This window comes from Drosophila teissieri, chromosome 3L (assembly GCF_016746235.2).
Source record: "Drosophila teissieri strain GT53w chromosome 3L, Prin_Dtei_1.1, whole genome shotgun sequence".
Lineage (NCBI taxonomy): Eukaryota > Metazoa > Arthropoda > Insecta > Diptera > Drosophilidae > Drosophila > Drosophila teissieri.
Window position 1 is genome coordinate 14,027,783 of NC_053031.1, and position 24,844 is coordinate 14,052,626.

The following is a 24,844-nucleotide window of genomic DNA, read 5'->3' on the forward strand; positions in this document are numbered from 1 at the left end:
AAGGTGTTTTGATTTGATTTAAGTAGTTTTTAATCCATAGATTAATCAACAAAAACAAAATGGTCAATACGCCAAAAATTTCAAGTTGTAATTCAATGTGAAACTTAATTAAATGTTGCATACCGATAGGCGTACTATTTATATACACGCAGAAACGATGAGTAGTTTTACATGTATTCTACATCTACTACATCTACATAGCAATGGTATATTCAAAGCCATATAAAAATATATTTACATATATTTGGCATATGGAACCAACCTGACCATGGTGATCAATAAAGTCTATTGACAATTAAATCTTTTCACAACTTAATGATTTTTCAGTTCAGTTCAGAATTGAATAAATGCCATGCGTGTAAAATAAAACATCGTATTTATACAAAATATACGTAACTGTTTAATAACATTTGTAACATATTATACTAAATATACTCATAAATTCATATATACATCGTGCTGGAGATATAACAATTCAAGAAATTCGTTTTGAGCTCCCTACGTTTCTAGATACTAGAAGATAATTGGCGAACAGGATAATGATTATACAGCGTAAAAATATAAATGTAGATTACAGATAAATGGGGCTACTACTTCTAGGCAAAAAACATTTTGACATTACAGCTAATCAAATGTAAATTGTGGGCATTACGTCTACTTTTGTATGGGGAGGAGAACAAAAGAAGGACATGGGGATCATGGAATAATTTAAATATCCTTGGTGGCTAAAGCTATTTTGTGCCCGGGCGAGGAGGCGTTGTTGGTGGTGGCATTGGCCAACCAGCAGGCACTGCCTCAGACGGACTTGATGAGGCGATCCTGCCGCTCGAAGAGCTTCGTCTTGTTAGCCAGGGTCTCCGAGGCAGTGGCAATGACGCCACTTGTGGCAGCCATGGCGGCGGTTGTGGCACTGGCCAGTCGATCCTGCATCACGGCGGTCAAGCACTCGCGGAAGCCCAGCAGGAACTCGTCCGCATTCTCCCGGTTGAAGCACATGGGCGGCTTTAGCTTGATCACGTTATCGTTGGGACCATCGGAGGAGACGAGCACCCGATGCAGCTGCTTCATCCGGTTGACCACCCAGTGGGCAGCCTTCTTGTCGGGAATGCGCTCCTTCCGATCCTGCACCAGCTCGATGCCCACGAAGAGTCCAGCGCCACGCACATCGCCAATGCACTCAAAGTCCTGCTTCAGACGATTGCACTCCTCCAACAGGTAATCTCCCAGCACAAGGGCCTTCTGCTGCAGTTCCTCCTCGTCGATCACGCGCATCACGGCATTGGCGATGGCACAGGAAACCGGATTGCCGCCATATGTGTTAAAGTAGGCCACGCCGGTGGCATGGAAGGCCTGAGCGATTTCCGGAGTGGTGACTACCGCGCCCACCGGATGACCGTTGCCCATGGGCTTGGCCACACACACGATGTCGGGGATTACGTTTTGGGTCTCGAAGGCCCAGTAGTGGCTGCCCACGCGTCCAAAGCCCACCTGAACCTCATCAGCAATGCATACTCCTCCGGCAGAGCGCACAGCATCGTAGACAGCCTGGAAGTATCCGGCTGGTGGCAGGATCTGGCCACCGCAACTCTGCAGACTCTCGGCGATGAAGGCGGCCACGCCCTGGCCCTTGGCCAACTGCTTCTGGCAGATCTCCTCAATGGGCTGGGCATACAGGGCGCCCATGTCCGCATCCGGATACATCTTGTCCGTGAACTTTCCGCCGTACACGTCCGGGCAGGGAGCCACGTGCACGTAGTCGGGCTTTGCCTCGCCGCCGGGCTGGTTGAATTTGTATGGAGACACCTCCATCACGGACTGCAGATGACCATGATAGGCACTGTAAAGGGAAAACATACATATATGAGCATACTTTCTCATCACTGCTTAGAAATGATATTAATCATATTCCAAACTATAGAATGAAGGAGAAGAAACTTACTGGTCGAGAGTGATAACATCCTGGCGCTTAGTGAAGTTGCGGGCCAGTCGAAGGGCCAGGTCATTGGCCTCGGATCCGGAATTGACGAAGAAGCAAACGGACAGCGGCTCCGGCATTTTGCTGGTCAACGTGCGGGCGCACTGGACCAGTTCGTCGTGGAGGAAGCGGTTGTTCGTCGAGATGGTGGCCATCTGCAGGGCTCCAGCTCGCACCACCTCCGGATGGCAGTGACCCACTGCAAGGATTGAGGTAAAACGTTTAGTTTTAACTAATAATCTGCTTAAGGCTCTTTAAGCAATTATTAAGTTATACAATCCCTAAGATATAGAATCTCTAAGTACCAGGCCTCTTCTTGAGGCAATCGAAATGCTAACTCACGATGATGAAAAAACCCAACTATGAAACTTGCTATTAGCGTGATTGACCCAATGATTATAATATAAAATTTGTAGATCATCCAAATGGTGATAAGCATGGATTTATAGATCATCCAAATGGTGATAAGCATGGATTTATAGATCTTCCAAATGATGATAAGCATAAATTTACAGATCATCCAAAATGGTGATAAGCATGTATCTATAGATCATCCAAATAGTAATAAGCTTGGACTGAGGGCGTTGCTAAAAATAAGCAAGTCGCGCACGTGATTCGCCTCGAACTATTTGGTTGTCCGATTGTTTGTGCAGCACTCCGCATATAAGCAGGCCCATCTGGCACGATACCGAAAATAAACCGCTGGCAGACAGGCCCGGATCCAATGGGCTCGGCGTCGCCGTCCGTAAGTATAACGCTTTTCCGTAGGCCCCGACGGATGGGCGATAAGCCCCGGACCCGGACCGCTCCGCTCCCGTCCACGGCGGCAGATTGCGACGTTTGGGGGTCAACTACTCGTTCCGATTGCGTTTCTAATTCCGTCGCGTACGCTCATTAGCAGCATTTGGACTTGGACTCCCCACTCACACGCCCCCGATAAGACGTGGAGCTCGGCGAGGCAGGTATCACGTGAAGTTCACGCGATGCCTTCACGTTTCTAGTTTCTGTATCAGTGGCATTAGATTATATGGCGCATAGTAGACCGTTTCTATTTCGCTCGCTTGCTGATTAGGTTTGCACTGATTGAAGTGACCATGGGGTAGTCTCTGCACTTGGGGACAGCAGTACAGTTATGCTGGCGAAAACTAACTTCTTTGGGAAACTAACTTCTGTTGTGGAGGAGCGTGTGCTTACCAAGGCCATCGTTACTAAGTATATCTCGATGGGTACTAAAATAACTCGATCACTAGCTATATCGGAACTCTTTAGTTAGGACTCTTTCTACACGAGCAAATACTTAAGGTGATCGTTATGAAATATTTCTATAAGATTCTATGAGATTCCTATAAAGCCTATAAGATTCAACCAAAGGCATATACTTATGGTGATCAATATGAAATAATATTCATTTGGTGCTCTATAAAATTCTATGATATAAATCTATAGTGCCTACAAGATTCTACAAGAGCATATACTTAAGGTGATCCACATGATCTAATATTCATGTGAGATTCTAAAAGATTCTATGATATAAATCTATAGTGCCTACAAGATTCTACAAGAGCATACACCTATGGTGATCAACATGAACTACTTTTCATTTGAGGTTCTGTGAGATTCTACAAGAGCATATACCTAAGCTGATCCACATGAAATATTATTCATTTGAGATTCTATAAGATTCTTTGAGATTCCCCTAAAGCCCACCCACTTGTCTCCCTCTTTCGCGATCGTCGTATTTTCCTGCTTTTCGCGACATTGTCGACAGTCTACAAGTGGTCGCGATGACATGCTAACACTGCCACTGGCTCTTCTCTTTATATCGGCTGTTTGTCCGACTTTTCCCTGCAGGCCCGCAGACCCCTGGCTCGGGGTGATTTTCCGACTATCTGCTCAGAATTTTCCACTCGCAATGTGTGCTGAGTGGCACAGCTGATTGCTCAGATCGCGTGGGGTTGGGGCACTGCGAGCACAAATATTGAAACTAGACTACGTACGGACGGACGGACGGACGGACGGACGGACGGACGGATGGGCTGCACGACTGTACGCCACATTGTGGACTCTCCCCGGGGCAGCCCCACCCCCTTTTTCCGCTCCGGATTGTGCCCGAGCGCGCCTATCTCGAGTACATTTCCACTCGCACGAGACGTTCACATGTTGCGGGCTGTCGGACACCCGGAGTGGAAAAAGTAGCACGAGATTACGAGGAACGTGGTTCTAGTTTCATAACAACTTGTTATTCCGATCGCCAGATCGTCAGATCGTCCACACGTGCCCCCGCCACCTTATCTTGTTTATAGTGCCCCGTTCTAGTTTATGTTTGCTTGAGGACTGATTTCACACTTTGTTATTGATGACTTATGGTCAGAGCCCTAAGTTACGTTACGATCCAATATTACGTTCCGAATGTGAAGGGGCAAACTATCAGTCGTTCGATCGTAAGACTCGTTCGAGGTTGATTGAGTTTTGCGATCGTCTACGAAATGTGCAAGCGTTCAAGTGGGTCATTAAATAGGGGGGCACAATAAATATTATTTAGTGCAGATATTAGAAAAAACCACAAATTGCAAAAAGCAGAAAATGGGTGAAAATCTTCGCAACCTTAATGGTTTAGTCATAACACAAATCTTGTCGGAAATAATTGTAAACATGACTTATAAATGCATTAAAAATCATTTAAGATTAAGCCATCTCCTAATTCTCAATGTGTTTTGATAGAAAGGGCCAACATTTATTGACTGACAACAATTGAGGGTGCAAACACTATCAGGTGACTATCACTGTACTGTAAACAACCTTTTTGCACGCCGCGATGATAACCCTTATTGGAATATTGTTTTGGACCCTGTCGATGAGCCCCCTTAGTTGGCAATTGACCAAAAGGAAAGCTATTAATAAACGCAATAGTTGGCGTTATCAAATCTCATTGGGATTCCAAATCTATTTGATGCATATTCAGTACATTCGCAATGCCAATGGCCTCATCTTATCAGTGCGGCAAGCGTTAATCCAAAAGGAAAATCCATTTTAATAAAAGGGGTCTCAAAAATAGTAAAATAAAATAACTAAAATAGATCCGATTTTAGTATAACTCAAGTTGCTAGTATTATTGAAAAATATTCAATAAATAACATTATTAATTCTGATTTTCGGCTATGGAAATTGCTGCCAACTCAATGAAGTGGAAAATTTTCCGTAGCAGGAAGTGTTTTTGGACAATTGCAAACAATGTGAGCTACCTAGATGCCAGAATCAGCAAATTGGCAAATTGGTTGCCGACGTCAATCTTCGTTGTTTTTTTGTTATTGTCGTTGGGCCATCGTTGTTGATAAGTTGATATGGTTAGTCTGGATTTGACTGGGACCCCCTCGGTGATGTATGAATGTGTAGGTACATACGTAATACGTATTGTATATTTTATACGCAAATGCGCCCCTGGCCATTTGTTATTATTGTTGTTATTATTATTGTGTTTTCGTCTCGATGGTACTGCCGTCTTAATCACCAGTTATTGCTCTGCGGCTCTGTGCCGGGGCCCGAAATACAAAATCAGAACCAAGTGGCCATTCCCATTCCCACTGCCATTCCCATTCCCATTCCCGTTCACATTAGCGTTCCCATTCCGATTCCGATTCCGGCAGGCAGCATCTAAAATTTGCCGGTGGCCGTTGTGATAAGGCTGACTCAGTCGCACAGGGGCTTCTCAATCGGGGCCTGAACATGCCGCCGACGTCTGGCACGCCACTTGTTCTACGAGTATATCTATATATGGCTATTTGTGCGCTCTCAGCCTTGAACTTGCGTTGCCAAACGGTCCCAAGTGGAGGAGACCCAGTGCCACATGCACTTTACATCCGCACATTGGCCATTTGGCGGGCGTGTGCCGCTGCTAATCAGCATACACAGAAATAGGATCCGCCAACGTACAAGAGTCGACGTCCGGACGGGAGGTCCAAAATAATCGTCATCAGGCCCCGGTTCCAAAATCGAACAACAGGCCCTAGCAACGTACTTATAAAACCACCTACTTCTTTATATAAATTTTGTGATGCAGAGGCGACCAGACCAACCTATACTTTTCATCAGCTTTTTACCTTGCTAACAATATTTTCGATATGAAAAGTAGTAAATATTATTTATGAGAGCTAGTTAAGGAAATCCTTTTGGATCGTAGTTCTTAAGTTCTACTTTTTAGATTTTTCTAGTTTAGTTTTGGTAGTTGTACTTACCGTGGGCCACATTGTTGATGCAGTCCAGATACCGGGTGCCCTCCTCATCGAACATATATTGACCTTGGCCGCGCACAATTTTCAGGGGGTCAGAGCGGTAGAACAGCTGGCAGGCTTGCCTACAGGAAAAATGCAAGTTATTAAGTAAGTTAATTATGAAAATTGTCAAGTTACAACTAAGGCTAAGCAAAGTAAACTCATCCAGTCCAGACAAAGTAGAATGCAATGACGTATGTGGGACGATAGTTACACTATTAACCGGGGCCTATTTCAACAGTTCACACGTATACGACAGAGTGGTACTCATTATCATTATCAAGATAATCCCTGTTCCCACTCCCGCGTTTAATGGTTATTGTGTTTGTGTTTGTTAGACAAAAACAAGGCGTCTTGCAGTGTTTGATAAACATTTTAGGGTTGACTTTGGGCAAACAGAGAAGCGGGAACACAGCTGCCAGCAATTTAATGTTGGCAAATAAATGCACTTTGATCCTAACTCACAGGCATAAGCATTTAACAATTATAAGCTATTTTACTGCTTTAATATAGTAAGCCCATTAATGTAGAACATGAAATACGTGAAACTAAACTGACGTAATTTGTATAAGTTCAAAGACATAAAAAACATGCCCCAATATTGCTTACGAATTTCTAGATTTATTGCCAGCAATTTCAAAATAATTTTATAAGTTAACTAGCCCTTGCTCTTTTTTAAAATATTGCACGAAATGGAAAGTTTGGGTTCTTATTTTTCAGTCTATTTAGATTACAATATATAAGTAAGCCAGAACGAATGTGAAATCATATATACAAGATGATTATCAAAAGCAAACACTCTTCCTTCTCCCAGTAAGCCCTTAGAATTTATTTTTATACGCTTTCCAAATTAGTTTTATATAAATTCCTCTGCAGTCAGGCGATAAAAAATCAATATAGCCAAAATCTAAAAAGCGCCGCTGCCTGACTTTGTTTTCCTGCTATTTTTTTTGTGCACTTTTTGTTATATTATTGCCTTGGGTGGCGGTGGCTGCTGTTGGCAACAGTGCCAAAAATACAAAAGTACACGAAAACCGGGCGGACTGCCGTCCAATGCGAGCGAAAGAGAGGGCTTGGCGATGAGTGGGCCGCCGAGTGGGGGATGCCGCCTGACCTTGACAGCCAGAGCGAATTCAAGGCAAGGTCGCAGGCTCACGACCCCCCGGACCAGGGATTACGGACACGGGCGAGGACCAAGTAAGGATGCCACTATGCCACTTACCCGATGTGCTGGTTGCGCAGCTTGATGGTCTCCGTTTTGCTCAGCTGCTCGCTGGCCACCAGATTCAGTTGCTCGTTGGCGAAAGGCATTTTGGAGATGTATTTAGTTTTATTTACTATTAACACGGTTAATTAAACTCGGCAGAAAAGCGCGCACTTTTGAAACTGACAAGTGACTGGATTACTATGGGGCTTGAGCCGTGTGTTTAGGAGACTGGAGTCCTGGCAGGATATTCGGGGCTCATGGACAGTCGCTGGCAGGCACGGTCGCCTTTAACGTCTTGTTTGAAATTGTTGCCGAAGCAAGTTTCGTTCTCGCTTATAAGCACACAGTGCGGCATATCTTGCCATCTCTCTCTGCGAATTCGAACTCGCTCGCACCTATCGATTGGTCGATTATTCATCGCACGAGGGCGCATTTAGGCGCGATAATTTGAATGTGCATTCAATAAAATACTCAGAGTGTACTACAACTATATACTAAAATAAAGATTTATTAAAAACTCAAGGTAACCATTCTCTGATGCTAAATATTCCCTTGCCCATTAACACATCTTTGATTGGAAAGTAAATTTACTTTAGCTATAGACTTACTTTTAGCTATAGAGTCATACTGCGTGTACCTTTATAAGAAGTGGTTCCAGGACTCTAATAGTATCCCTTCAAGCCATATTTATCATTCCCAACCAGTCCCAAACCACGCAGATCGGCGGTGGAAAAGATCTATGTCGGTTATATAAAAAAACGTTTTCTTTTTATTTTTCTTTTGTTTTTTTTTTTGCTGTTTTCTTTATGTATATGTAAATACCAAGGACAATATCATTTGTTTTTCACTTTGTTGTTTGCAATAATATAATTAATAATATAATATTAAATCAGCGCTTTTTGTGTTCATTTTCATTTCAATTTATGTATACCATTATCTTTTGCTATGCTAATGCCTTAAATTGGTTTGTATTAATTTTGATAAATACAATTATTTTTATTAATGTTTCAATAAATTTTGTTGAATTATTCTTTAAATGTTTAACTTTATATTTGTTCATTTATAATTGTTCTTTACAATATACACAACTGAAATACTTTTATTGGAATTGTTTATCATTAAACACTAAGCACTAGTTTAGCTCGATCTTTTGCGTTTATGCCTGGTGTTTTCTTTCCTAATTATCATCTTCAATGGGGATCGGGATCGGGATCGGGATCGGGATCAGAGAACTGAATAGAATGGAGGTACGGTTTTTAGGGTTTTCCAGGGTATTTTGTCTCGCAAGCAAAGCAAATTGGCTCTAAAAAGCAATGGAACGAATATCTAGGCATATAGAACTTGTACACTATATATAAATATATGTTCTTTGGGCATGAGAATTTTCCTATGTTCGATTTAATTTGTTTTGTTTTGTTTTGCTTTGTGGTTCAGTGGTTCTTACGGTGCTTCGTTCTGCGTCCTTTTCCTTTTTTTTTTTGTTAATAGCTTTCTCGATTCAAGGATGTATGATAAAAAATATAAAAGTGAGCATTGAATGTTTCCTTCTCTCTCTCTATACATATATATGTAGTATATCTAGGTATAGTACAAGTTCGTGTTGAATTGTATGTGTTTAGTATAGTGTCTATATAGCAGATACAGATATATAACCATTTCTTGTTATGTACTAGGTGGCACAGTTTGTTTTTGTTGTAGTTGGTTGTTGGTTGTTCTTGTGGTCTGGTCTGAATTGATTAAAGGATTTTGGGGACTTGATATATGTATATTAGTTGGGGGGTTTCATAATAAGGATCAACTCAAAAGCGAGACCTGGAAATCATAAGAGTTCTTTTGTTATCCGGTAATATACACAATCATACATATATATTTATATGTGATATATCGATATATCTACAAGTTGGATTATCTCTGGTTAAAAGTCTAGCTCAATCTTAATCGTACAACAAGTTTGCTTCGGCTGAGGCTTTGCTATTCGGTAGTTTAGCTATCCATATTGACTATAACTAACTGCTATTGCTATTGCTATTTACGATACGATATTTACGTGGTACATGGTTGTGGATCTATATGGTATGATACATATACGGTTCTATATGGTATTTATAAGCTTTCATTTCTATCATTTCCGTGTGATGCGGTTTCTGTTGTTTGGTTTTTGGTTGAATGAGTTTAAATGCCGTTTACCCTTTCATTAGCATAGCATATAGATAGCCTTGTTGCTGTTTTGTAATCATAGTTATACAATATAGTTCTATACATATTAATTCACATAAATGGTTTACATCATCCGTGTGTGTTTTTGCATGTGGGGGTATTGAAGTTGAAATTGAAATGGTTTTCTTCATTTTGCTTAAAATTGCTTCTCATTGTCGTTTACAATTTAGATATAGTTTAGCATACGTTTTATATACGGTATATGTTTATATGTTGCTTGTATGCATGTATACGTTATATTAAATAGATATTTATCTGGTAGTTCTCAAAGTTTAAGATAAGCCTTCTCATCAAAATGTATCGCAATATACAAAGGCGTAAGTGCGTCCACAAGGCAATCCCCTTGATATATTTTTCTTCACGCATGAACGTTGCAAAATGATTTCTTTTTGTATCTATAAATTTTTGAAAATTTAACTTTTTTGTTTTTTTCTTGATTTTTGTTTTCATTTTTTGTTTTGTTTGTTTTTGTGGTAAATTCACTAACAATAAGTAACAGCATAAGCTTTTTTGCTTGAATTTGGTTTTTAATTTTTAGTTTTAGCTAAAAAATGTACATAACTGATATTCAGTAAAGCGTTTAATTACATAATAGTCAACAAAAATACAAGTACAATACCTCATATAACGGATTCAATTTCAATTTCAATTGTAATAATTTTGTATATGTATTCAATTTCCACACAGACGACGACACATACATAAAGAGAGTTAATAAGAGAGAGTTAAGCAGAGAATTAGTTTTCCATTTGGAGATTTGATTTTGGAGATGATTAAAACAAGCCCGGCATAGGATCCATGCCCTATACATATCATTAGATCATTAGACACAAAGTTAACTTTCTTGGGGACTTAAGGGCGAACAAATTGCTCTTGTGACATGCAAAAGTTTCATTTCATATTCCAAACACTATCACACACAACAAACGAAATCAACAAATTTGCCGAAACGATTGACTGAACGACTGACTGATCGATTGATTGGTTGATTGAGTGAGTGAATGACAGATATAGGTAGATCGTTTAATCGAAAGTGAAGGATAGAGAGCGAAAAATACGTTGGTTTTTTGTTTTCTTTTGTTTTTGATCTATAAAAAGGATTTGTTTTTCATTGCTAATATTTTACACAATACGTATGAAGTTATAGTAAGCACTTGCTGGTTGTTCGTCGTGCCCGTTTAAAGTTGTAAAGTTGTTATATAATTTAATTTACTTGCTCGTGATCGCGCCCTGTCGGCTCGGCTCTTCCTGCTTCAACATCGTTTAACTTTTACTTAATGCCAATCAACCTCAAATTTTAAGCGTTAATTTCTTCTTGTCTCTACAGCGTAAATGTTTTTTTGCATTTTTTTTTTGTTTAGTGGCAGAGCAGACGTAGAGGTCCTTCTGCCCTAGCAGTATCATAATTCGTTTACCATTTTTTTCTGGGTTGGAGTTGCGTTTTTGGGGATCGGTTTGTTTTTGGGGTGCGAGGGTCCTTCGTCCCTAGTTAGTTGGTGAGGAGAATACAATTTTGCAGCGGATTTTCCTGGTGTCGTCGGGCCTTTTGCTCCTCAAAACATTTAACAAACATTCAAAAATTGTGCAGTGTGCAGTTTAAGTTGTACTAATAACAGGGATATGCCTTGCGGTGTTGTCAGATTGATCGAATTAATCGATTTAATCGTAGAACTGTAAAGGTTGTCGATAATTAAATGTGTTCGAAATTTGATAGAATTTCAGTCGTCGAAAATGCCGATTAACCTAACAACACTGCGGGTATATAATTTGATATCTTGGTTAAAATTTAGAATTGATGCGCTTCTTGGGCTAAGTATTTCTGAGTGGGTGCTGTTGTAAGTGTTTTTGAGTGTTGTGTGAGTGTTTTTGTGGCCATAGCTACTGCTTGCTTCGATTTATATATATTCATAGCTTTTTACATGTTGGTGATTTAATTTTAAGATTATTTTTTAATTTTTACAAATTATCTTTTGCTTAGGTGGGCTTCATTTTTGTTTGTTGTTGATTTTTGTTTGCGTTTCTTTAATTAGCTGCTGTAAATACAATCAATTTGGCAATATGCATGCGTGTGTGTACTGGTGTGTGTGCCGTGCATGCGTGTATTCATGTGTGTTAGTTAGTGTGTGTTTGAATCTAACAAAAGCGACAATTCGTTACTAGTTTGCTGGTTATTTTTACATTTTACAGTGCCTGTGCCTTAAATCTTGTTTCATCATTTTTTCTCTGCATCGACTTTTATTTTTGCTTACTGTTTAGGGGATTTTTAGATATTTTACTTGTTCATTTTTAACATTTTAAGCTCTTGATTTTCTTAGTGTATGCCTTATTCGGTTGTGGTTGCTTTTCTTGGGGGCTTTTGTGGGTTTATCATCAAATAACATTGCTCTTACAGTAATTTGTGAACCTAAACTTGTCTTGTCACTAGTTCAAACAAGTAATGACTAACGGTCTAAGCTACGTTGCTCGCTTGTTAATCTTGATAATCAATAGTATAATAATAATAATCATACAATAATATGTTTTAGAGTTTACACAGATTTACACATTTTTCGACTAGCGCGTGGTTCGTGGTTCAATAGAGGGTCTTAGGATCAGGATACCTAAGGTCTGGATAGGTCTTCTCTCTGGTTATTCTAGTTGGGGATCGGAGTGGTTCTTGGTTTCAATAGATATAAAGACAGTTTTCTGGGGGAGCCATATACTACACTATGGTTACAGAACGGAAAGCCAAGTTGGACAGAGATGCTCATATTTTTTGTATTATTTTATTTTCAACATTTTTCTTTAACCTTGGCAGTGTTAAAATTTTGCATTTGATATTCCAGAAACTGTTTTAATGTTACAAAAAGAAATGCAATAAGAAAAAATATTGATTTTTACTGGGGTAAGCCTTATAGACTTAACATTCTTAAATCATATGTATATTTTTTTTTTGGTCAGAGCATCTCTTCAGCTACAACAAATTAACACATTTCTAGAAGGGCCTAGTCAAGCGATATATATGGTGAGCCATATAACTCAATAGTATTCGGATGTAGCCAGGGAATTTTTGGGGTAATTTTCGTCTATTCTGTCAAGCGCGTTGTGTTCAGTGTAGAAAGAGGCGTGCATGAGGGGCGAGGATTTTGCGGTTGTTTCAACAAAGGTAGCACAATTAAACTGTTTACTGATCGAATTGCTGTAGCAGTTTTGAAAGAATGTATCCAAAAAATTGTTATTGTTGCTCCAATTGCTGGAATTGCATTCGGTTTCTCCTTACTGGTAAACGGAATTATTATGAGATTTGTAGTTGTTGCTGCTGCTGTAGCGTTGGTGTTGCTGCTGTGATCCGGATGAGTATTGATGATGATGCTGGTGGTGGGGGTGTTGTTGGTGTTGGTGTGGTTGTTGGTGTTGATGTTGGTGTTGGTGTTGCTCGTGGTGTTCACGATGGTGATGGTGTTGGTGTTGGTGGTGTTGTTCGTGTTCATGTTCGTGTTGGTACTCCCGCTCGCGTTGTTCGCGTTGTTCGCGAAAATGCTGCTGCCTATCGCGATGGTGTTGCTGCTGCTGTTCGCGTTGCAGTTGCTGCTGTCGCGTGGGCGTTTGCTGCTGGTGCTCGCGTGTGGGCGTGGCATGCTGCTGATGCTGCTCCCTTGTTGGAGTTGCCTCACGCGACGCCTTCGTTGGTGTGTTGGTGGTGTTTCCCGGTTGCTGTTGTTGTTTGCTGGCAGTTGTTGCTGCTCCCGTTCCCGTTGTTGGTGTTGCTTGTTGTGTGTTGTTGTTGTTCGTGTTGGCTGTTTTTGTGTTTGAATGTTGCTGCTGCTGATGCTGCTGCTGCTGGTGATGCTGCTGGGGATGTGGATGCGTATGCGGATGCTGATGAGGTTGATGATTGCTGAGCGCCGCACTGCTACCATACTGGCTGTTGATGTTGTTGTGCATCTCATGGGGCAGTGGCGGCGGATTCTTGGCTTTCGTTAGCGGTATTGGTGTTGGCATTGGTTTTGGCGTCTCTGTTAAATCGATGCCCCATTCGTAGAGGAACTCGAGTTTTTGTCGTTCCAATGGGTCACTGGCCGGCAGGGCAAGCAAATGTTAGGCTTCTAAAAATATCAGCGCCGTCGGCTTCGGTTCCAAATTTGATTTTTTTGCTTCGACAACTAAGAAGGTTATTTCAGCCTTTTCACGATTAGCAAAGCATTCGGCTATTAGTCGCGCAACCTCCTGGAAAATCAAATAAAATCATCATATTAATAACTCCAATAGGGGGCTAACATTTCATGTGGTTTACCTGATGGTGTAGACCCTCCACTTTGGTTCCATCCACCTCCAGGATGAGTTGCCCGACTTCGAGGCCGCCCGCTTCAAATGCTGCACCATTTTCCTGTTGGCCAAGCATTTGAGTCTCAAAAGTCATTTTATGATCTATGATATTGCACACTTACATGGATATTGATTATCCTAGGGAGCGGGTGTTTTGTATTAGCACCACCTTCGATAGCAATACCTAAAATTGGTTTGGTTTTCTTAACTGTAATGTGTAAGTTGCCTCTATGATCAGGTACGACGTTTGGATTGTGTTCATGTGTTTGTTCAGTCGTTGAACCACCATTCTGCTCCGCTGACAGACGCTGCATGGACTGAAAAATAAATACGCCAAAATTGGTGAAACAACTTTAGGCTAGATGAAAGATTTCAGTAGGTTTCCCCGGCTGGATCAAAAATATTCCATTGGCTTTACATCTAAGATTAGCTTACAGTTCAAATCGTGTATTGGTTTGATTAAAAGTAACTTGGTTCAAGCTGATAAAATAGATTCTGTGATTTGGTAAAGGCAAGCAATTGAACAATTGGTTTATTCAAGGAATTTGTATACGAGTATATTGTTTTGGGTTCTTGTACATATTTACGTGTGGTTCAAACAATAGGAAACGGTTCAAGCTATGAAAAGGTAGGCCAATTCAAATTTACATAGTACGAGTATATTGCTAGTTAAAAATATTCAATGGTACAGTTGCTGTTTAATTTGGAGTTGGATAAAGAGAACTAGAGAGATAGAAAGTAGAAACTTTTGTGTGTTGTTTTGTTTGGAATGAATCATGAAATGTTCTGGGGTGACCGAATTGTATAGAATTTAATAGAAAAACCGACGAAAGTCTTATGATAAGATATTAACGCTGTTAATTTCGAGCTGAAACTTATTGGTTATATTGGTTTCTCTTGTTGGCATTCAAGTGCTGTATTCAGTTATTATTTGTAGATATCTGATAATTGTAGTGTGCTTGCACTATTTTTTTCGAGTAGCACTCACCTGATGCCTTCGTACACCTTTATCGCCCAGCAATGTGCCGCCTTCTTCCTTCATATCGAAACTTCTTGAGAGTTTTGTGGCCAACTCCTATTCATTTAATTTAGTTTCGGTTTCGGTTTCGATTTTCGTTTTGCGAATATGTGGCCACAATGTATTTTGGCAATGAATTGGTTTGTATTTTTTGGGTGTTGCATAGTGAGCAAACATTTGATTGATTTTTGGTCGTACAATAAGTTGAATGTAAAATGAAAATAGTAGAGATATTTGCATAAGAATTCGTTGTAGTTGCTTGTAGTAGAGATTAAAAAACGTTGTAGATTTCTTGGTAGACTGTATTGGTTGCGTGTGTTATATGGTTAGAATATATAATATTTAAAGTTCTTGATTGAAGACGCTTTGGAAAGTGTTTGCTGTTTGCTTTGGTACTCGCTCACTTTCAAACATACAGATAGAAGTTTAATTGAATAAAGTATGACATTTGACTATACGGTGGGTTAAATTGAGTGGTGGGGTTGTTTTCGGGTCGGTGGATGGGTGTTTTCGGTGGGTCAGCATATGCCAAAGCGTGCTTCAGACAGAGATAGAGATGGTGACAGTCGGAGATTGTGGATATCGATTGGCATCCGAAGTGAACTGAACTGAATTGAACTGAACTAAACTGAGCTGAGCTGAGCCCAACTGACTTGCTTTGAATTGCAGAGTTTTCATCTATTTTTCCTTTTCGCTTGCGATTTTTTGGTTACCTTTAACCATATTGGATTATCCGTCGATGTAAGCTTGATTGCTTGATTGGCTTGGCAGTGGTTTTTTCAGTTTGTCACTGCAGAGTGCAGTTTGTCTTTAATCGGAAATCGAAGGCACAAAATAGTAAGAATACTAAAAACACATGAAGTAGTCTTCGTTCTTTGTATGGAAATCAATGAATGACTCTGTTATGCTTCTTCTTCTTTCGGAATACGAACTCATGAAATTGAAATAATTTTTTTTAGCAAACATTAAACCAATTTATCCATGAATGGAAAAATAACATTATATTTATAAAACTGGGAACAAATAAAATAAATATTTTCCACATTTTCAAACTCGCCATACAAGTTGGCAATCGTAGACGACTTCAGATATTTTTCGGTGTCGAAAGGACCTTGATAATCAACACTTAACTCGTACCATTCTGTTTTGAGCACTATAGGCACGAAATGATGGATGTGATTGAGTCAATGAAGACTAATCGGCTTTCCACCTAAATAGAATCTTAATCAAAGCCGAGGTCAAAGTGCAATTATGAGTATGCGAGTGCTGTGTGCGTTTCTGTGGAATTTGTCTGTGTGGCCGGGTTGTGGCTGTAGTTGTGTTTGTCATTGAGTTGGTGCAGTTTAAGGCTATGCAACTATACAGTAATTATACAATCTATGGATAAAAGCTAATATTTAGATTTGGCAACTAGGACACTTAGATTTCGGTAGCTAGACTAAGTCGGACTAGGTGGGGCCAAATGTAGCGCTAACTAAAACTTCAACTTCAACTTACGAGTATATTACAGGACTAAGAGCTGCCAACTACAACTAGGATTTGGGTGCGTGTGTGTTACTGTGTGTGTTACTGTGTGTGTGTTTAGGGAGCAGCAGCTAAAACAAAGGCCAACATAAATCGGGATTTACACTAATTACAGGGCAAATGAAAAGGAATGGTAAGAACACTACAAATCGAATGTGTGAGTGGTGAATTATTGGTGAATCATGGCTGGCGGTGAACCAAGACCAATTTATTTGATGCTGAACTGAAATTGGTATTTGATATTTGCGTGTGTTTAGAAATCGGGGTGACTCATGCGTAAATGTGCAAATGTATTTTTCAAGCTTTTCTTTTCTGTATTTTTTTTTTTTTGGTTTTTTAGCTTTCTTTTTAGTTTTCACTTTTGTTCGTTTTTTGTCTTGAAGGCTTGACCTTTTGCCTTTAAATGCATTGTTGGCTTTTTAGTCTTGTGTCTTGTTTAGCTTTTGTTTTAAGATACTTACATTGACAATTACTTTACAAAAAGAGACTAAGGAAATCTATATGAAACGTTTTCGAGTGCGCCACGAAAAATAAAATAAATCGAAACAAAATGAAACACAATGGAAAATAATGTTGGTTAACTTGTGGGTCAAGCAAAATTTGATTTGGAATGAGAGCACAAAACTAAATTACACTTCCTACGAATACAACACAAAATGCTGGATATGCAACCGAATTCAATAAAAATTAATCTTTTAATTTTGTTATTTAATGGCACTTGCAGTGGCTTTCGTTGCAATGCACATTCAAAAACGGTTAAGTTATTTAAGTTAGTTAATAGAGAGAGACAGAGTTACAGAGAGATAGAGAGAGAGATAGAGAGCGAGTGAGAGAGTGATAGCAACAATACTAAGTAGTTCAGGCTAAATTGAATGCAACGAGATGCAAATTGAAAGGTCTGTTCCAAAAGAAAAACAAAATGCAGACTGTGAGAACATTTCGCAGACAAAAATGAATCCACTCAACTTGCGAACACAATTTCTATTTTGTGGTTGCTGGTGTCGTTTTATTATTAGGTATTTTGGTTTGTTTTCGTTTTGATAACGTTTAACGAAAAATACATTGGCACTTACTAGAGGTCGTCCCCAATACCATGATTTGACACGTTGTGTTAAACCACCCAAATGTGAACGCAGTCCATCTAAGTAGCCGCCCTGAAATGCACACAAATGAACAAACAAGAACAATTTCGGGAAGTACGGGACAAGAGGTCACGGAAATCTCAGGAACTCAAAAGCGATCTAAGTTCAATGGATATCTGATGGTGGCATAACAAAAGTGGTGAGGGCGCCGGGTGAAATGAGAAACTCGAGTGAAAATCAGGGGGGAAAAATCAGTGTGCTAGGTTTTTAAAGAGAGAAAGAAATAGGAGGATTTTGTGGGTCTTTTTTGTGGGGTTCCTAGGTTATAGTTTGTATTACGCTAGTCAAGCTACTTTGTAGTTCATTACTGGATAAGAAGTAGAAGAATACGGGAGATTATATGTTACTTTTCTTAACTGAACCATAACTACTTAGATTTACTATTGGAATCGAATACCTAATGTCTTAACCATGATATGGGTTTGATTATGTTTCTAAATCAAATTATTTTTACAATTGCTACTGCAGCTATAGTTAATATTACATTTTTGAATATATTTCTATAGGAGCTACTGATACAAATGTGTTGTTTTTATATATAAATACTAAAGAACTTTCTAAATTATGTCGATAGCTCTGTGCAACCAATGCTGCTTAGCAACATGTTGATAAGCCAGCTTGGCTACATATGCTGCCGGCTGCGCTGAAATGTGGCGTATACTTTGAAAGCATACTTTTAGGCTTCCATTTGAATTTCCTTTGCACAAGTGAGCAATCCGGATTAATCTATGCCTACGCCTACAGAAACGCGTTCAATTGCTAATTAGCTTTGGTTATATCAAAACTTTGTGAGGTAATCCCCTCAAAAGCTCCGTTGCATGGGGCTGCAATACGCCCACGTCCACGTTCCCACCTCTTGCATTTGGAAAATTATGCACACGAATCACCGGCGGCGAAATTAGTTAGAGAAATGGCTTAAAACAGAGTAGCGGGCTAAATATTTACAAGAGGTTTCGTTGCATTTTCTTTGGTTACGCTTGCTTCCTTATTGGTTTTTCCTTTGTTAAGTATGTACGTAGTATGTATGTATATTTATTTAGTGTTTATATATGTGGTGTATGTGTTTTGTGTGTTTTGGCATTTTGTTGTGTGTGTGAGTGTCGAAAAGATAGTTTCGGAAAGTGCTGAAAGTGTAACAAACGGCGAATGCAGCAAAACATCGAGCTTACCTGTTCCTGTTCGCCATTAATGCGATTTGCAGTCCATTGCGCATACGCAGCGTGTAACGGTGGCGAAAGAAGAAGAGGGAAAGCCGAAAAAAGGAAAATTAATTATCGCCGCTTAGTTGCTAATGAGCTTCATCTCTTTTCAATGCCAAATGCACACGCCCCTCTGGCCATCAACTGCCGCCCAGAGGCAGTCGGCAGAAATGACAAATTTTCCGTTTACGTCATGTCATGTTCGAGCAAAACAAAAAACACAATTGGTAAATACTAGAGAAACAGAAAAGAAATATCAGTGGCCGATGGAAACCGAAAACGCAGCACAGCTGCAGTCTATGGCAGCTGCAGTATCCCACAGATACACGTTATTTATTTGTCACTCTAGTTTGAGCATTGCGTAAATCGCACTCTTACACTCGCACTTCCATACTGCATGTACATAAATCTAGGCAATATAATTGCAGTATAATTTTTAGTCATAAATATTGACAATCTTTGTTTATCAAATCGGTTGCCATTGTTTCTGTCGTAGCTGTGGGTAATTTTTTACATTACTAGGCCATAAAAAGTAACTGGGAAAACGTTCAGTGGCAAAACGTCAAAGAAAGCAAAACTTAACGCAACAATAAAAACCCCAAGAAGGAAAATATGCAAATGCCAAGCCAACTCAAAAATGCTCTAGCCAAGTCAAATGCTTGCAGTATATATCTATATACATCTAGATAATCAAATTATTGAAGGAACCATATGATATAATATAGGTATATAAAATAATAAAAATTCACTTATTTCGACTTATCCGACTTATAATATCGGAGAATTACTAGTACTATTATATATATATATATATATATTAGCGTTAATTAAATTAGTTTGGCAGCTATTGATTGTTGATTGTCTTTACCTCAACATGTTTATTCTAATAAAGAACTGAGTTGTTTCAGGGGAACAACCATCATCAAACAATTGCTACAGAACTTTGTTATACAAGTTTTCGCTGCTCAATTGACTTGAGATGTTAGTTATTTGCAGAAGTTCAACTATTTTTAGCTGTTCACAAGGTCTCTTAAAACTTTGGTCAAACGCTCTGCCATCTGCCCACGACTCTGGCCAAAAAAGAGTAACTCTGCTGCTGCGGCTGGCTGGGCATCGTCAACTTGGTTGGCTTTTGGCAGCAGCCGCAGCAGCAACAACAGCAGCAACATCAAAAGCAGCAACATGAGCAACTACAACCGGGCAGCAGCAGCAGCAGAAGCAGCTTCAGCTGAAACTATGGACTCAGCCGCAGCTCTACCTTCAGAGAAGTCTGCAGTTTCAGTCGCGCGTCGTCGCTTCGAGCGTGAGGTTGAAATCCCAGGCATCAGAGGGTGGAATATAGGAATATACATACGTTAACACCGATTTGTGCGGCCAACAAGCAGCAGCTAAAAGTGCGTATTACGAGGCTTAAATTGGCCGGGAAACAAGTTGCCAGTGGAGTTGACAAATCTCGCGTTTCGTTACATTTCGCGCTCTGTTTGCTGCCAAATTGTTGCATAAATAATAATAATAATAATGGTAGCAGAAGTTTGGTCTGGCTCTTCTGTGTGGTTGGTTATATCATCGCAATACGTTTCTGGGGCCTTTTGGCAGGCGAAACTGTTTTATTGCTTTGAGTTTTGCATTCAATTAACTTGTATTTCTCACCTTTTTCGACTCAGCTAATTTCCTTTGTTACTGATTTTTTAATTGCCAGAATGAAGTTAAGACGCAGTCAGACAGCAGTTTCGCCTGATTTGTTGTCTTTCTTTCTGCAATTAAATTGCCACACGGAAATGGGGGGATTCTAGGTGGTAAGACTGCGAAATAGTTGCTAAACATTTCGACCCAGAAAAACCATCGGCTGTCAGCTGTAGGGAAAGCCAAAATGGTTGGGTAGAAATGTGCAAAAACACAGAACCAACGAGCGAAAGGCTTTTAATGGCTTTTTGGACAGCCTTTCAGAGTGTCTTCGGGCCTAAGGGCACTGACAACTGACTCAAGTAATTTCCATTACAAAAAGCATAAATACGAATAACCCTTTTCCGAGGAGAAACCTAATGGAGATTGCTGCAATATTACATTGTTCCGGATGCTCACAAAGAGACGACTCTTCATGAGTTCTTCAAAATTGGTTTCGGTTTCGGTTAACCCATCGATTCTGGCCCACTTTGACCCACTTCTCATCAGCGGCGATCGTCGAAACCAGAGCCAGAGATTTGATAAATTATTCCAAGACATTCGGTCAGCTGTCAGCTGCTTTATAGGTCAATGAGCTAGCCCAAAATGTGAACACAATTATTCATATCCAGTGTCACAACACAGAACTCAACTCTGATCTCAGGCATGTCTGACTTCATCGTTGGCATAACAATAGTGTGAATTAGACAACAATTTAAATGTTCGCCTTTTGTTTAACTTAAAAAAAAGTTAACGAAAAAAGGTTCCGACTGGAACAAGAACGAGAAAAATTTCACCAGAACCAAAGGAACAACTCCAACTTCAACTTTTTTTTTTCATACCGGGAACCACAACTTTCACAGAGGAGAAAGAGAATTTTCCACACAATAATGAAAACTTTCAGTCAATTGCCTGATGTCAGCCCATTTAACTGTATTTTCCCTACGCACATCATTTTCGGGCAATTTTGATCCCAATTTGTTCAATCATTTTTCTTTTTTTTTCTGCGTCTTTTTGGTAAGCTGCTCAGGGCAAGCATTTCAAAATCAATCAAATTTATGACTTTGCAAACTTTTGCAGCGTAGATTTGTTGTCGTATTTGATGATGTTTTTTTAGCCATAGCTATTGCCATGTAGTAGCTCATTTCTGTAACTCGCATCGAAAAGCTGGCAATCATCATTCAAAGCACATGCCATTGACCTCGTTGTTCACTCGGAGTCTGGGTGATTTGGGGAACTGTGGGAGGGGTACGGAATGGGGGACTTGGATGGGGGCACCTCTTTGTCATTAGATACGCCGCAGAGGAGGGTGGGGGCGATGCGAGTTCAGCACTGGTTGGTCAACCAAATCGATGGAGTTTCCGAACGCGATTCAGTAGTAAAGCGGGATTTCATTAATGCCATTGCAAGGTCGAACAAATTATGGTTTTTTAAATTCAAATACTATTGGGGCTCGCAAAACTGTCACCTGTCAAAAGATATCGAATGCAATTAACGATAATGTCGCAAGGCGGCGAAGATTTCGGATATTGCTATTAGTCATTAACAAATTTTGATTTGTACACTTTGCTTGCCAAATACAGTCCATATTAATTTTTATAATTGATAAACAATATTTTCAGTTTTAACAACTTAAACCGAAACATATTAATTCTTTGAAATGCTTCCCTAGGCTAAGGAAAATTTTTAAAGAGCATTTAAAAGGTAGCATAATTAGCTAGCACCCGGGGAGCCCAGTCAAGTATAATTAATAATGTCAAAAGATGACGGGCTGTCCGGATTGCTAAAACAACAACGTAATGGATAGACGTAAAAGAGTTTGTCATAACGGTTAATCAAGATTCAAGACTTCGCACCTCCCTCTGCCCACCTCCCCCTCGCCACAATTAAGGTTCTCATTATGATGGGTAAGAGGCAAGAGTGTGTTCTCTATTGACAGACATGTCTTCAAACTGACAGTTTACCAACTGGGCTCAATCTCATAATTATATTTGACACCCATTGAATTCGTAGACCGGATTTGGGTTTGTTTTTGTTTTTGTTTTTGTTTTGATGTTCAGTCAGCTTCTGACTGGTTTTCGCTACGCATCCAAATGGTTTATTTACACTACAAACAACAACTTCTTCATTCCCTCTACTACTGGCTTTTGGGTCAAAAACTTGCAGCTACAACAATTTACTTTCCATTTACGTCTTGCTCTTGACAAAGTTTTGTACCTTATTTAGTACATTTCTCTAATGACCCACTTCGGGCTTTTGGTCTTGGCCGTTGCTCTGGCCCCAAACTCCCCATCTCCCCCGTCTCCCCACCTCGATTTCGAACCCCGATTCGTCCGTCGATTCCCTGTAATTTCAAAAAAGTGAGTGTCCCATAAGCCAGACAAGCGACATCCAACAAAAAGTTGTTTGTCAGTTGTAGTTGAAATCAAACTGGTTACTCAGCTGCTGGCTGCTGGCTGCCGTCTGGCTCTGGGTCCGTCCTCTAGTCATCCAGTCTTTCAGTCCGCCAGTCCGCCAGTACAGCAGTCCATTGGCCATCGTTCATCGGTCGGTCAAGCCGGCCCAAATGGTGTCAGCTGTGTAAACAGGGCTAAGCAAGCGGATCGCAAGCCGTTTAGCTACTCATTTCCCCGCTGCCACACAGCCATCGAAATCAATTTCTTGCGAACTGAAATCCAAAATCCTGCCCTGAACTTGACTGTCTGCATGTGATACGGTTGAACGCCTTTTGCGGAAATTATTGCAATTTTCTTGTCTTGTCTTCTAGCCGAACACACATACTAGCACCATACATACATTGGGGTTTTGGCGGTGGTTTTACTTTCACTTTTGCCGCACTTACTCAACAAGTAGTGAAGTTTGCTCACAGGGGAAACATTCGTCAAAAGATTGAGGAGCTCGTCTGTTCGCTCTAACTCAAATAAGAAGTTAAGTGCATAAGTGAAGTTCGCTGCACATAAAAATACTTTTTTATTACCGCTAGCGAAGTTTTAACAGCGTTGTCTTTGCAATCACATTCTTGAATCTTTTGAAAGTCTAAAGTCTCCTCCAAATATAAATCTAAAACAATTTTTACTACAAAGCTTTATGTTTTAAAAGTTCTACTTAATATTGAAAGGAACTTCTTCTCATTAATATCAAATATTAAAGGCTGTAAACTTCAATAACCTCGAGCTTAGCTATGATTTATTAACTTTTAATAATACTCTTCAATTTATCAGCATAATCTGTTAGTTAAATTGAATTTTCTGGGGGGGGGACTAAAAAAGCCCTTCCCTCTATTTACTTTTCCTGACTTTTCCCAACGAGTGCAACGTCAAACCCTTAAACAAAGTCCACTCCACACTGATTGCAACTTTGCCAAAGACCAACAAATCATTTAAACAAATCAAACATCAACAGGCGACTGGCGAACAACATGGAGTCCTATTTGACGGAGATCAAACAGTTGCGCATACCACGCCCGAAATTTGAGCCCAACAGTTGCCATCAGCAGCACCATCATGCGGTGACAGCCGGCGGTGCCACTCCCATCCAGCCGCCCCCGCCCCTGCACCACCGTCAGTGGCGACACTTTGTGCGACCCTTTACGCCGCCGCGCGATTACCATCTGCCCATGGTGGCCGAGGGCTCCTCCATGCACGACAAGATGTGAGAAGCACCCACACTCACTGGCTGGGCACACATAGCCCACATAATATACGATACCTACTTAGGATAGTGCTTAAGTCTAGATGTTAGCTTAGTTAACATACGATAGATACAGATACAGATACAGTTGCAGATACAAAGAATTAAAGTATACAAAAATGGAGTTTTAATATAAGGCGGGTTTATAAAGTGTGCTGATCATGATAGGAAACTTCATGGCATGAGCAAATGGATTATTTGAGAGTGTTACTTGGAACCATGTGGTTAATCTGTGGCTCTACTATTTATAAAATATTATATTTAATCCCCAGAGATATCAGATCCTACGACAAAATCGCGATCGTCGCGCTTACTCACCGCATCTGGTTCGTATTCCGGTAAAAGGGTTTCGCTGCCCCGGCGAGTTCTGTGCTCATCACAGCCGTATTCCTAAGCCGGGATAAAAGAATTTACAAGATACATTTTTCAGCGGCTTATGTGCTTCACAGCTCGACGACCAATTCGGTTTGGCACTGGTCTAAATGCGACTTATTGCGACAGTATTACAACACTCAATAGCCAATTGGACAACATTTAATAAGGAAGTACAACATAACCGGAAACAGAGACAAAAACGCAAACATCAACCACATTGAGCAGTTGGACAAACATGGAAAAAGATTCAAACGTATAAAAA

General features: G+C 40.1%; 3 protein-coding genes across 3 annotated transcripts in view; 1 reads left to right on the plus strand and 2 right to left on the minus strand.

The window, feature by feature from the left end:
* Positions 1-376: 376 nt before the first annotated feature.
* On the minus strand, positions 377-7,745 carry LOC122618317 (alanine--glyoxylate aminotransferase 2-like). Its single transcript, XM_043794673.1, has 4 exons — positions 7,466-7,745; positions 6,208-6,326; positions 1,940-2,174; positions 377-1,837 (listed from the first exon to the last, which is right to left on the minus strand). The coding sequence occupies exons 1-4, from the start codon at positions 7,552-7,554 to the stop codon at positions 796-798; spliced, it is 1,485 nt and encodes a 494-aa protein (XP_043650608.1). The 5' UTR covers positions 7,555-7,745; the 3' UTR covers positions 377-795.
* Positions 7,746-8,416: 671 nt separating this feature from the next.
* Positions 8,417-24,844, minus strand: part of LOC122617181 — a 35,813-nt gene continuing 19,385 nt past the window's right edge. The window contains 6 exon segments of the mRNA XM_043792912.1: positions 8,417-13,873; positions 13,941-14,033; positions 14,095-14,289; positions 14,961-15,047; positions 18,826-18,831; positions 24,526-24,597. Of these exon segments, the coding sequence (XP_043648847.1) occupies positions 12,923-13,873; positions 13,941-14,033; positions 14,095-14,289; positions 14,961-15,047; positions 18,826-18,831; positions 24,526-24,597 (1,404 nt within the window). The 3' untranslated portion in view covers positions 8,417-12,922.
* LOC122617182 lies at positions 20,114-24,295 on the plus strand. Its single transcript, XM_043792913.1, has 2 exons — positions 20,114-20,249; positions 23,920-24,295. Exon 2 carries the CDS (start codon positions 23,936-23,938, stop codon positions 24,170-24,172), a length of 237 nt encoding a protein of 78 aa, XP_043648848.1. The 5' UTR covers positions 20,114-20,249; positions 23,920-23,935; the 3' UTR covers positions 24,173-24,295.

Coding starts and splice junctions, on each gene's coding strand:
- LOC122618317 (XM_043794673.1), bottom strand. CDS start 7,554: ATGCCTTTCGCCAACGAGCAACTGAATCTGGTGGCCAGCGAGCAGCTG. Junction 2,175..6,207: donor CATCAACAATGTGGCCCACG/GTAAGTACAACT, acceptor CAATCCTTGCAG/TGGGTCACTGCCATCCGGAG. Junction 1,838..1,939: donor GATGTTATCACTCTCGACCA/GTAAGTTTCTTC, acceptor TTCCCTTTACAG/TGCCTATCATGGTCATCTGC.
- LOC122617182 (XM_043792913.1), top strand. CDS start 23,936: ATGGAGTCCTATTTGACGGAGATCAAACAGTTGCGCATACCACGCCCG.